Below are 13,921 nucleotides of genomic sequence, written 5' to 3'. Positions count from 1 at the left end.
AAAGTTAAACTTGTAACCGAAGTCTGCAAACATAGGGCCATATGTATGAACACCTTTTCCCATAGACACAGACTGAGTAAAACCCTTTGATACATCTGGCCCATAGTCACTATGTTATCCACACGAGCAAGGTGTGGAAGCAACTCGTCGTCTGTTAGATAGATGTCATCGACATACGAGTATGCTTCCGGGTCTATCATCTCTAAGAGAGAGACCACGCGAGCGGCAAAAACTCCAGGGCTGTTTTTATAGCCCATCTGGAGCCTCTTGAACAATTTTTGTTTGCCACCCGAGGTAAATGCTGTCCACTCATAACTAAGAGGGGCCAGATTATGGCAATAAAAGCCATTGGATAAGTCGAGCGTAGTTTTGAAACGTTTTCTCACAAGACTATCTACGAGAGCCGAACTATGAGTATTCTGTACCGCACACGTCCGGCAATGTGAGTTTAAATGCCGGTAATCCAAAACTAGGCGGTACGATCCGGCAGGCTTCGTTACAGTGAATAAAGGATTATTCATGGGTGACACACATGTCTCAATTACTCCTTGATATTCCAATTGTTCAAGGATTGACGCGACGTGAGGTCTAGCCTCGCGACGCATGGGATATTGGGGTTGAGGCTGGGGATCGGATCGCAATGGAATCTCGTGATTGGGAGAACATTTATCCCAGCCAACCTGATTACGATATAACGCAGGCGCAAGCACCTGCGCCCACTCCCCGGCCAACCTAGTAGACTCCTCCGTGGGCACTGCGTGCCCAAAGGAAGGAAGTATAACTTTCTCTCCCCTAGGGGCGTCTAAAATGAAACCCGGAGGCCAATCTTTCTCCGCCAAAAGAATATCATATGTGGTGGTAAGATTATCCCAAAAAAACGCTTTAATTTTGCGTTGTATGTCACCCTCAATATTAAGGACTATCTCAAATAATCTTTCTGGGGGGGCTACGCGAGTATCAGCAGTTTCGACTGTCACATAAATGTCAGTTGCTGTCGCCTCCAGAAATAGACGCAATGCTTCCCGCACTACTGTAACTTCCGCCGCGCTGTCTAGCAGCGTTAGTGCCCATGTCAGGTTCCGAAGCTGTGTCCTGACCATCTGAGGCATATCTCGCTGAGATAGCAGCAACTTTCTTTTTCTGAAACGGTGGACGTGGTCTGGCAGCGTCTTCCTGCTTGCCTTTACCGTCAGTCTGGCGGGGCTGGTCACGACCCTGAGTGCCCCGTCCTCTTCCACGCTCTCCACCACCAGAGTGCAAAGTCGATGTTTCCTGTGAAGAACGAGGAGAGCGTTGTTCAGAAACCTGAAACCTATCAGGTGACTTAATACGAGTACGATCGCGCAAATCATAAGTGTGTTCCCTATACGACTGAACTGGTGAGGCAGGACGAGAAACCTGTTTCTGTTGCTGCTTCTCTTGTTTTTTGGCTCGCCAACTTTGTTTAGGAAAGTTGGGCTTTTCGTCCTTTGTAGACGAACTCACCTTAGTTTGTTGTACTACATCTGGAATTTTGATGGTGGGTTTTACACCTAAGGCACTACGTCCAACCATCCTGTAGGCTTTCGTAATAATTTTTGCGAATTGCCGAGGCTTGTCTTCATCAGCCAGAAGCTCCAGCATATTGCCAACTTGGAACTGCATGGCATCTCCTTTGAGGTTGCCCATTACCATGGAACAAACCACATCGAAACTGTCGACAAGCCTCATTCCCAACTCAATAGCTGCCTCCGCACCATGACTTTCTTGAACTTTCTTGATTACGGAGGGTAGTACAGCCATAGACGGAGTGCCGTAGCACTTCGAATATGTCGCCGCAAAGATCTTGCCCCAATTGTCACAATCAACAAGCTCAGGGACCAGGTCTTTGGGCAAAGTAATGGTGAGTATCCTGTGTTTATCCACAGGTGTAGTGTTTGGAAACACGGCTTCTAATTGATCAAATTTTTCTGCAAGCCAGTAAGGAAATTCATCCTTACTGAGGGGGCGCTTGCCGACAACCGCGTTAACCATAACAGGGCTTATCACCACCGCGTGATGGTGATCCGCCCCGTGTCCAGCAACCGCAGGGGTTCCCACCTGAACTGTGCGTGACACATACTGCACTAAAGCCCTATGGACCGTAATCAGGGCAGTGTGTAGTGTTCGTAAATCACCCACTCTCACCGTCGGGTAGCGTGGGTGTGGAGTATATCCGGCCAGTACCGGCCATGTAGCTCCCGCAATTGATAACGGGCCCATTCTCGCCGGTACGACCTCATGGGGGAGGGCGCCATTAAACCAAATTGTATGCTGCCAGGCAGTAATAGGAATTTCCAGAGTCCGATATGGGGCATACGCCGCAGGCACAGCCGAGGCTGTATATTCGTGGAATAAATTATCGTCTGCATCCACCTCCGCAAAGGTCACCCATGAGTAAAACAACTCATACGGGTAGGTGGTATCAGCACTGACCACAAAAACTACGGACATCCCGTCATCAGGTACCCCATACGCCCTCAGATGAGCGCGCAGGGGAACCCTACTATGAGCGGGAATATTAACCGCCATAAGGACTCCTAAAAGAATAACAACGATTTACTCAGTAGCACTTGGGCTCAAAAAATTATAACCTTTTTAATTTTCAAGCTTGATAGAACCTTTAGTCTAAACCTAGGTAGGTTAAACCGTCACACAAGTTTTCCGGAAACGAGAGCGAGGGTTGTTGTGGACTAAAATCAGCACTACTAAAGCGTCTCAGACTATAAGACCAAACGTTAGGTGCGCCATGTTGCAGGGATTCTGCTTTTGCACAGAACTATGCGCAGGAGACCAGGACCTCAGAGAATTGTGGTGTACCAGAAAATCCTCCTCAGAACCCAGAACCCCTTATCCGACTAGCTTAGTATCTCATTCGTTAACCTAGATCTAGCTAGGTGGTCCCAATGTATAGACAAACCAGAACAAGCGACTTAGATATTTCTCAGGAGTGGTGGGAATCTGAAATACCTGTTCGTACTTATTTATTAGTCCACAACGGAATAATACAGACACGGTAAAGTTTAAAGAGTTTATTTTATAAACCTCGCGTCCTAAGATGCAGTATTTTGGCTAACACTAGCAGACTAACAGTACAGATCAGAATCATGAGCATTATTACAATACAATATATAATGAAAGGAGCAATCATACTATTAATGACAGTGGTATATGGCCACCCTCCTTTCACTATAATCTAATACATTATTATTATTAGACTATTAGAAGGTCTCTTAGTCTAACAGGGGGGACCCCATACCGTATAGAACAGCTTAGTAGAATCACATCAAAGGATCAGCTCTCGCAGAATGCATCAGCTCTTCTGTTCGAATGAATGTAAAACCAAACTGTTCTGCAATATTAAAGACGCTCGTCCTTCAAACATTGGCAGCTGTATGCATGATATGTCTAACAAGTGTCTACGATCAATCTAAACACAACACTCTGTACCTTCTAGTGACCCAGACGCGTTCTTTGCATGATGTACAGACCAAGGGCACATTTCACGGTTAAGAATGTATAACAACCGTTTGTTATTCTGTAGGGCAAAGACGAGTCAGCATTTTACAAAATGAATCACACATAACAACAGTGTCGTGTGCAGCGCAGCAGAAACAACAAGCTTGCTTGTTAACTATGATCTCTGTTATGCTAACTTAGTGTTGTAAATAGGGCGTGGCTTAGTCCATCTCACTCTGTGTGTTCCAAATCCGGTATCACAGAAAGCAGCAAGCACTAGATAATGCTGCAACAACAGCTTGTAGAGTTCGTGGCTATTGAAGTCGATTCAGATTAACAACAGCCTCTGGTTTCTTTGCCTGAGTAATGGCAAAAGGAGGGTCTGAGGAAATTTAAAATACGGCCCCAGCTTTGCTTATAACACCACTACGCTGTTGCCCTCACTCAGGCCCCTTCAACATTCATAGCGTTTCTTTCACGTTCTATACGGTTGCACATATTACACGACCTTTCCTTTTCCCCGAGCTAAGTCCATTCTGAGACCCGGCTCGAAGCAACTAATTCCCCAGATAACCATCTATTGACCCTTGGTGACCGTTCTCGGCCTCTCCAGTTGTTTTACGAATCACCATCTTCAACACGCAAACACGTCCTGTCGTAAATTAATCCAACCTAGCAATGGCTATGCCACCTGACCTATAGGGTCGGGGAGAGAGCACGACCTTAGGGAAGGAATTTCTATTACCCATTATCCTGTATCTTGTACAAAGAATGTTTTCTTGTGGATGATTTGTATTTATATTGCACCTTGTGGGGGTTGTTGCTTTAGGGGATTCAAGCGCTACAAAAGACTGTGAGCCACAAATTGAGGTGGCAGTCTCCTGAGAACCTACCACGGATGTACTTCTAGGACAACTGTACCTAGCTGCAGCTAATAAATTGAAGTTCCTATGCCAGACAGAGTGTTCCGTGTCTCTGTAATTTGGAAGGCAAACTCAGAAGATTTCAGGCATACCTGCGCCGCCAGGCTTAAGAAGCCTGGTTCTTCACAGGGGAGGAGTGGTGTGCCCACTCCTAAGGTTGTAATGAGTGTTTGGTTGGCCCTCGGGGCAGCCCAAACCAGTCATGCACACTCTGCCTTCTCTCCATGCAGGCTGCAATACAGCCTACATGGAGAAAATGGCCTCCCCATAAGGCCCTGGCTGGGCGGCGTCCCCACCAATCACAACTCTGCCATTGCAGGGTTGTGATTGACTTAGGGGAGGGAACTGCCTGCTTCCTGTTCCTGCCAGAGGCAGGAGAACAGAAGCAGGCACCGAGCAGGACTGACGCAGAGAAAACACGGGACCTGGCCGGCGGACAGGTACGTTTTTTCTTTATTAATATATTAACCCCCCCTCCTCCCCAGACAACGCCCCCGCCCTCCCGCCCGCCTTTAATGCTGGACGCGACTTGTAACGGAGGCGCCTGTGGCCCCTGAGGTATAGGGGGCCCCAACATATGAAGGCCCCCCAAAATGTAAAGGGTCCCATTCAGCCCAAAGCTAATGTATATCCTGTAAAATATGGGAGACTCAGGGGCCCTCATCACATTCTGGAGGAGGGCCCAAACACTTGACGGACCCCAAACCTTCACAGGCCCCCATTCAGATCAAGGCCAGTGTATGTGAAATAGGTTAGACTCATTTGCCCCTCATCACGTTCTTTAGGGGGCCCCAACACTTGAAGACGCCCCAAAACCTCAAGCCTCCCCCCTATTGCACACAAGGCCTGTATGTATCAATAAGACAGAGGCACTCAGGGGCCCCTCACCACATTCCACAGGGGGGCCCTATCCTTTGGCATTACGCCACTGCTGATGTGCACACATTTAGAAAACATTTCCAGGTCGTAAAGCGCACATTTCAAAAGGATAAATATAGGGCGGAAAATCCCAATTCCGAACTCACAGGACATTCGGCCATTAATGACGCTTGTGACCAGAGGAAGTTTCCCTTCTCACTGGCAACTCTAGGAGTGATTCCTAAGAGGAGATTCATGCAACATTACAGTTAACAGCTGCTCTGCCGTGAAAGGAAAATATGACAAGCATTGGCATAGCCAATAGGTCTCGCTTTTTGGACCCTATAAGTATTTAGTTATGCAGTAGAATATCCTTGGTGCAACAACACCAACTGTTGCATGGATAAACACTTATAAAGTCCTAAATGCGAGACCTATTGGCTATGCCAATGCTTGTTACTCATTAGCCTTTGACCCAAAAGCCTGGACCTGTAAGACCGAGATAACGGGTAAGAAGCGTAAGTGATGGATAAAAGAGGCATGAGGTGGAATCAAAACTAGGCAGCCTTGGTATTCAGCACCTCAACATTCAATCGCACCGGTTGCAGGCTTTTGAGCAAAACATTGGGCCCATGTACTTATTCTTTTACAAATTAAGCACTGCTTTTATGCATTGAATCCTCTTACAATTTTCATCCTATTCTTTATTGGCGCCTCCTCTACCTCTCACCGCTCCATCCCACACGGTGCTCATGTTTGACACCCATAGTAAACGTGATCGCTGCACCTCCTCTACCTCTCACCGCTCCATCCCACACGGTGCTCATGTTTGACACCCATAGTAAGGGGGATCGCTGCACCTCCTCTACCTCTCACAGCTCCATCCCACACGGTGCTCATGTTTGACACCCACAGTAAACATGATCACTGCACCTCCTCTACCTCTCGCCGCTCCATCCCACACGGTGCTCGTGTTTGACACCCATAGCAAACGTGATCACTGCACCCCCTCTACCTCTCACCGCTCCATCCCACACGGTGCTCATGTTTGACACCCACAGTAAACGTGATCACTGCACCACCTCTACCTCTCACTGCTCCATCCCACACGGTGCTCATGTTTGACGCCCATAGTAAACGTGATCACTGCACCTCCTCTACCTCTCACCGCTCCATCCCACACGGTGCTCATGTTTGACGCCCACAGTAAACGTGATCACTGCACCTCCTCTACCTCTCACCGCTCCATCCCACGCGGTGCTCATGTTTGACGCTCATAGTAAACGTGATCACTGCACCTCCTCTACCTCTCACCGCTCCATCCCACACGGTGCTCATGTTTGACGCCCATAGTAAACGTGATCACTGCACCTCCTCTACCTCTCACCGCTCCATCCCACACGGTGCTCATGTTTGACGCCCACAGTAAACATGATCACTGCACCTCCTCTACCTCTCGCCGCTCCATCCCACACGGTGCTCGTGTTTGACACCGATAGCAAACGTGATCACTGCACCCCCTCTACCTCTCACCGCTCCATCCCACACGGTGCTCATGTTTGACGCCCATAGTAAACGTGATCGCTCCACCTCCTCTACCTCTCACCGCTCCATCCCACACGGTGCTTATGTTTGACACCCATAGTAAACGTGATCACTGCACCTCCTCTACCTCTCACCGCTCCATCCCACACGGTGCTCATGTTTGACGCCCATAGTAAACGTGATCACTGCACCTCCTCTACCTCTCGCCGCTCCATCCCACATGGTGCTCATGTTTGACGCCCATAGTAAACGTGATCACTGCACCTCCTCTACCTCACCGCTCTGTGGTAAATTAATTAAATATTACCTTATCTCAGAATTTCTATACCTAATAATCATAATTTCAGTCAAAGCAAAGAGGGGAGTCCGTGGTGCTTGAGTAGAAAAAAAAGGGTCCAGTAACTTGAGTTAAGGAGAGAGCTCCAGCACCAAGCGGGTACAGGAGTGGTCTCTAGGTTTATTCACACATCAGAGTATTTATACGGTTTTGAGTCAATAGGCAAAAGAAGAAAAGAGAAGTGACAAGAAAAGGGAAGTGACAAGCAGTAATTTCCAACAGATGTGTCAAGGTAGGGGCGTGTCTTGTGTCTCGTGAGAGGGCATGCGATGTGTGGAAATGTGTTCTCCTTCAGTTGAAGGCCCTTCCTCATTCGGGGGTTTATCTCTGGCTCAGAGTCAAGAACAGGAACCATCTTGTGTAAAACAGAGACCATCTGCTCTCTGGCTTGCAGTCAAGAACAGGAACTATTTCTTAAAACAGGAACTATCTGCTGCTGGTTCCCAGAATTGGCAGAACCACAGAAATGTGTGGTCAATGAACGGGGGCGCCAGAGGCAGGGTGTCTTGCTTGTGGGTCTGAAGACAAAATGGATGTCACACCCAAAATGGGTGCTTGTCTGAATGAGAAAAATGGCTGTCAGGCAGAAACAGGGAAATGATGGGGCACAATTGTCAATTTTATTTCCACAGCTCCATCCCACACGGTGCTCGTGTTTGACGCCCATAGTAAATGTGATCACTGCACCTCCTCTACCTCTCGCCGCTCCATCCCACACGGTGCTCGTGTTTGTCGCCCATAGTAAACGTGATCACTGCACCTCCTCTACCTCTCACCGCTCCATCCCACACGGTGCTCATGTTTGACACCCATAGTAAACGTGATCACTGCACCTCCTCTACCTCTTGCCGCTCCATCCCACACGGTGCTCATGTTTGACACCCATAGTAAACGTGATCACTGCACCTCCTCTACCTCTCGCCGCTCCATCCCACACGGTGCTCATGTTTGACGCCCATAGTAAACGTGATCACTGCACCTCCTCTACCTCTCGCCGTTCCATCCCACACGGTGCTCATGTTTGATGCCCATAGTAAATGTGATCACTGCACCTCCTCTACCTCTCACCGCTCCATCCCACACGGTGCTCATGTTTTACACCCATAGTAAACGTGATCACTGCACCTCCTCTACCTCTCACCGCTCCATCCCACACGGTGCTCGTGTTTGACGCCCATAGTAAACGTGATCACTGCACCTCCTCTACCTCTCACCGCTTCATCCCACGCGGTGCTCGTGTTTGACACCCATAGTAAACGTGATCACTGCACCTCCTCTACCTCTCACTGCTCCATCCCAAACGGTGCTCGTGTTTGACACCCGTAGTAAACGTGATCACTGCACCTACTCTACCTCTCACCGCTCCATCCCACACGGTGCTCATGTTTGACGCCCAAAGTAAACTTGATCACTGCACCTGCCCTACCTCTCACCGCTCCATCCCACACGGTGCTCATGTTTGACACCTATAGTAAACGTGATCACTGCACCTCCTTTACCTCTCACCGCTCCATCCCACACGGTGCTCATGTTTGACGCCCATAGTAAACGTGATCAGTGCACCTCCTCTACCTCTCGCCGCTCCATCCCACACGGTGCTCATGTTTGACGCCCATTGTAAACGTGATCACTGCACCTCCTCTACCTCTCACCGCTCCATCCCACACGGTGCTCGTGTTTGACACCCATAGTAAACGTGATCACTGCACCTCCTCTACCTCTTGCCGCTCCATCCCACACGGTGCTCATGTTTGACGCCCATAGTAAACGTGATCACTGCACCTCCTCTACCTCTCACCGCTCCATCCCACACGGTGCTCATGTTTGACGCCCATAGTAAACGTGATCACTGCACCTCCTCTACCTCTCACTGCTCCATCCCACACGGTGCTCATGTTTGACGCCCATAGTAAACGTGATCACTGCACCTCCTCTACCTCTCGCCGCTCCATCCCACACGGTGCTCATGTTTAACACCCATAGTAAACGTGATCGCTGCACCTCCTCTGCCTCTCACCGCTCCATCCCACACGGTGCTCATGTTTGACGCCCATAGTAAACGTGATCAGTGCACCTCCTCTACCTCTCACCGCTCCATCCCACACGGTGCTCATGTTTGACACCCATAGTAAACGTGATCACTGCACCTCCTCTACCTCTCACCGCTCCATTCCACACGGTGCTCATGTTTGACGCCCATAGTAAACGTGATCACTGCACCTCCTCTACCTCTCACCGCTCCATCCCACATGGTGCTCATGTTTGACGCCCATAGTAAACGTGATCACTGCACCTCCTCTACCTCTCACTGCTCCATCCCACACGGTGCTCATGTTTGACGCCCATAGTAAACGTGATCACTGCACCTCCTCTACCTCTCACCGCTCCATCCCACACGGTGCTCATGTTTGACGCCCATAGTAAACGTGATCATTGCACCTCCTCTACAATAATAATAATAATAATAAAAGGGATCTTATCATGCGCAAACATAGCCCAATGGGCGTCAAGGCGCCTAATTCCAAATCCAGCTCATAACAAAGCCCCTGCAGCTCAACCTGTGTAAGCTCTAGAAAAGCACCACGTTTTTAGGGCCTTTTTAAACAGCGCTAGAGAGGGTAAGGTCTTCATCTCCATCGGCAAGATGTTCCAGAGTTGTGGAGCAACGACTGAAAAAGCCCTGGCTCCCCATCTGGTGAGCTTAAAACGAGGGACAACAAGTTGGAATAGTCCCGAAGAGCGCAAACACCTTGTGGGGTGGTAACGGGTAAGCAGGGAGCTGATAGCGCCTTTAGATCCATCCTCGAGTGCTCTATAGGTCAGACACAGAATTTTGAAATAAATTCTGTGCTGAATAGGCAGCCAATGGAGGTCTCTCCTCGCAGCAGTAGCAGAAGAGGCCCTGGAAAGATCCAGGACAAAACGTGCAGCAGCGTTCTGCACGATTTGCAGTCGATGTATGAGGCCCTTGTTGGATTCCATGTAGAGAGAGTTGCAATAGTCCAACCTGGAACCAACAAGGGCGACTGCAATCTGCTTGCGTGCTTGAAGAGACAGATAGCTGCGAATTCTGTTGAGCGTCCTGATCACGCCCCAGCAGGTCGAAACAGTCCGATTCACCTGTAAGGACATCGAAAGTGAAGTATCGAACACTACACCCAGATTTCTGGCAGATTGAGAGGGAGAGGGGCAGGAGCCAAGAGAGGAGGGCCACCACTCACTCGACCAGATATCTTGGTCCTTCCCAAAGATCAAGACCTCAGTCTTGTCGCCATTTAGCTTCAGGGAGTTGGTAACCATCCAATCTGCAACGTGTTGCATACAGGACCTGAAGCTAAAGGCAGATGTTATGACAGAGGACTGAGTGAGTGAGACCATGATCTGGGTATCGTCGGCGTATGATACCACCTCCATCCCCTGCGATCTTACTAGCCTAGCAAGGGGGGCCACGTAGATGTTAAACAGGGTCGGACTTAATGCCGACCCCTGTGGCACCCCACATTGCAAAGACTTTGCTGGGGAGAGGTGGTTGCCGAGCATCACTCTCTGTTCCCTATCAAGGAGAAAGGAGTTGAGGAGACTCAGGGCCGAGCCAGTGACACCTGCCTCCCTAAGCCGAGATGTTAGAATGGCAGGAGACAGAGTGTCGAATGCGGCTGTGAGGTCCAATAGCACAAGAACAGTAGTTTGTCCAGCATCAACCTTGCGTCGGATGTTGTCGACTACAGAGGTGAGGGCAGATTCTGTGCTATGATGTTTTCGAAATCCATGCTGGGTAATGTCAAGATACTCCGAAGCTTCAAGAAAAGAGGATAAATGGCGATTCAGGTGTGCTTCTAGAATTTTAGCAGGTGCAGGGAGCAGAGAGATGGGTCTAAAATTTTTCAAGAGGCCGGGATCGAGTGAAGGCTTCTTAAGGAGCGGCTTCACAATGGCCTTCTTCCATATTGATGGAAAAGTACCTTGAACAATTGCCTTGTTCATCACCTCAAGTAGGGGAGGAAAGAGGCTGTTCCTACACTCTTTTAGCTTTTTGAGAGGCAATGGATCTAGTGGAGAGGAGGATTTCGTCTTGTCTAGAAGAAGATTCAATCCCTCCTGAGACATAGAAGGAAAAACAGAAAGGAAGCTGGAAGGGACTATATCCAGTGTCTCAAAAGAACTTATGCCTGGAGGGAGATTTTCAGCCAAGGAGAGACGTTGTACTTCCAAGGAAGTATGAATATCAAGGATTTTTGTATGAAAAAAGTCTGCAATGTCGTCACAAAGACGTTGAGAGCTGACTACGGGATCTGGAAGTTGGAGGGAGCACAGCGAGTCAGCAATTTTAAAAAGCTCCCTAGAGGAGGTGAGTGAACTGGTAAGGTTGGAGAAGTATTCCTGCTTCTCCATTATCACTTTCTGCTTATACTCCCGTAGAGCAGACTTGTGGGCCTCCCTATCCATGGGATCCCAGGATTTCCTCCATCTCCTCTCACTGCTTCTGCAACCCTGTCTTAATACTCTAAGATGGTCCGAGAACCATGGCGCTGATGGTTTCCGCCGGGCTACATATCGCAGGGATGCAGGGGCAAGTTTTTCTACTGCATTAGTGATGGAATCCTGCAGATCTTGTGCTGCCTCATCCGCGTCTTTTAGGGAGAGAGCCTCTGGTGTAGGAACAAAAGGAGCAAAAGCCTCATTCAGGTTTCTAAAATTTCTTCTAGAAACGAAAGGGGTAGTCCCTTTCTTAGTCGAATGAGAAGTAGAAAAGGCTAACTGCAGAGGAACCGCAAGATGATCTGTCCACACCAACGGTAAAGGTGTGCCGCTGGAGAGTCTTAGATCATTAGAGAAAACCCCATCAAGGATGTGACCTGCTATGTGAGTAGCATTGGTAACAAGCTGAATGAGATCACAAGCTCCGAGTGATTCAACCAATGATATAGTATCCTTAGAGTGAACCTCATCGAGATGGAAATTGAGGTCACCTAAGATGGTAAAGGAGGGCTTTCCGAAGTAAGGTTCAAGGATTCTCAATATGTCCGAGGCAAAATTAGCTCTGTGACCAGGCGGCCTGTAGGTCAGTATACCCGTAAAAGAGACTGAAGGGGCACATGTAATACAGAAGTATAGAGCTTCAAAGCGATCTTGGGGCGAGGAAAGTGGATTAACCGTACATAGCAGGGAGGATTTAAAAAGAATGGCAATGCCTCCTCCTCTACGTTTAGGTCTATCATGCCTATGTAAGGAGTAGCCCTCAGGAATGGCTAGAAGAAGGTCATGACCCGAGGAGTCAGTGGCCCAGGTCTCTGTGATAAAAACCCAGTCTGGCTGCCTTTCGTCCACAAAATCGTGGAAGGCAAGATTATGTTTGATTAGCGAGCGCGCATTTAATAGAAACCCAGTGTTATGAAAAGCTGTGGACCTAGAGGAAGAAGAACAGAAGCTAGGAGAACGGGTGACAAGGGGATGGAAAGAGGAAGAGCAGGCCGTACAGCGGCGAGAATGTAATAACCCCAGCGGAGTAAAACAATGTAGAGAGGGGCACGTGGGAGGTCTGAGAGCCAAAAGCGCAGATGAAGAATAACGCATAACTGTCTTACCAGGGAGCGAAGGTACGAAAACCGGGTCCAGCCCGACCTGCAGCCCGTCCTCAGCGCGGACGGGCGCAAACGGGCTGAACTCTGGCGTAACTCCGGCGGAAGACCGGCGACCCCGCTGCGCGATGTCGCTGCGCGTCTGCATGACTGCAATATATGGAGGTCGAGCCTCCTAGATGAAGACTAGAGCGCGAAATGGATCGCTCCTCACGCAAGATGGCCGCCACCGTGACAAGGGCGAGGGACCCGCAAAAAATGCGGTGAGATAGTCCAATTAGAGTGCAAGTTGAGGTGACAGCAGTGCAGGTAAGCAAGGGCAATTATTAAAAACAGGGAATACTTTAAAAACGAAAACGAACCAAATATGCAAAACGGGGGTTTAAAAACAGCAGTAGCTGTACACTGGTCGAGCGCTGCACGCGAATGCGCTGAGCTGCACGCTAATGAGCTAAGCTGGTAGGCAAGGGTGATTATTAAGAGCAGGGAATACAATAAAAACGAAAACAAACCAAAATACACAAAACGGGGGTTTAAAAGTAGCAGTGGCTGTACACTGGTCAAGCGCTGCACGCTAATGCGCTAAGCTGGAGTAAGGACGAGCCCTGAAATTACCTGCCATTTATGGAGGTCGAGCCTCCTAGATGAAGACTAGAGCGCGAAATGGATCGCTCCTCACGCAAGATGGCCGCCACCGTGACAAGGGCGAGGGACCCGCAAAAAATGCGGTGAGATAGTCCAATTAGAGTGCAAGTTGAGGTGACAGCAGTGCAGGTAAGCAAGGGCAATTATTAAAAACAGGGAATACTTTAAAAACGAAAACGAACCAAATATGCAAAACGGGGGTTTAAAAACAGCAGTAGCTGTACACTGGTCGAGCGCTGCACGCGAATGCGCTGAGCTGCATGCTAATGAGCTAAGCTGGTAGGCAAGGGTGATTATTAAGAGCAGGGAATACAATAAAAACGAAAACAAACCAAAATACCTCTCACTGCTCCATCCCACACGGTGCTCATGTTTGACGCCCATAGTAAACGTGATCACTGCACCTCCTCTACCTCTCACCGCTCCATCCCACACGGTGCTCATGTTTGACGCCCACATTAAACGTGATCACTGCACCTCCTGTACCTCTCACCGCTCCATCCCTGTTGGACCTGTCAGCCCTAGGGTGGTCTCCCCATCTATTTTTGATCGTGCCT

The 13,921-nt window shown here is 49.0% G+C and overlaps 1 protein-coding gene across 1 annotated transcript in view; it reads left to right on the top strand.

Moving 5' to 3' along the window:
- The first annotated feature begins 9,784 nt into the window (after nucleotides 1-9,784).
- LOC146863496 (uncharacterized) overlaps nucleotides 9,785-13,921 on the top strand; it is a 57,240-nt gene continuing 53,103 nt past the window's right edge. Inside the window, exon 1 of the mRNA XM_085643180.1 lies at nucleotides 9,785-9,835. Within this exon, the coding sequence (XP_085499306.1) occupies nucleotides 9,785-9,835 (51 nt within the window). The remainder of the gene's footprint in view (nucleotides 9,836-13,921) is intronic.

Source organism: Triturus cristatus, chromosome 2_2, assembly GCF_964204655.1.
Source record: "Triturus cristatus chromosome 2_2, aTriCri1.1, whole genome shotgun sequence".
Classification (NCBI taxonomy): Eukaryota; Metazoa; Chordata; class Amphibia; order Caudata; family Salamandridae; genus Triturus; species Triturus cristatus.
Note: the sequence above shows the minus strand (reverse complement) of the source record. Positions and strands in the feature narration are given on the sequence as shown.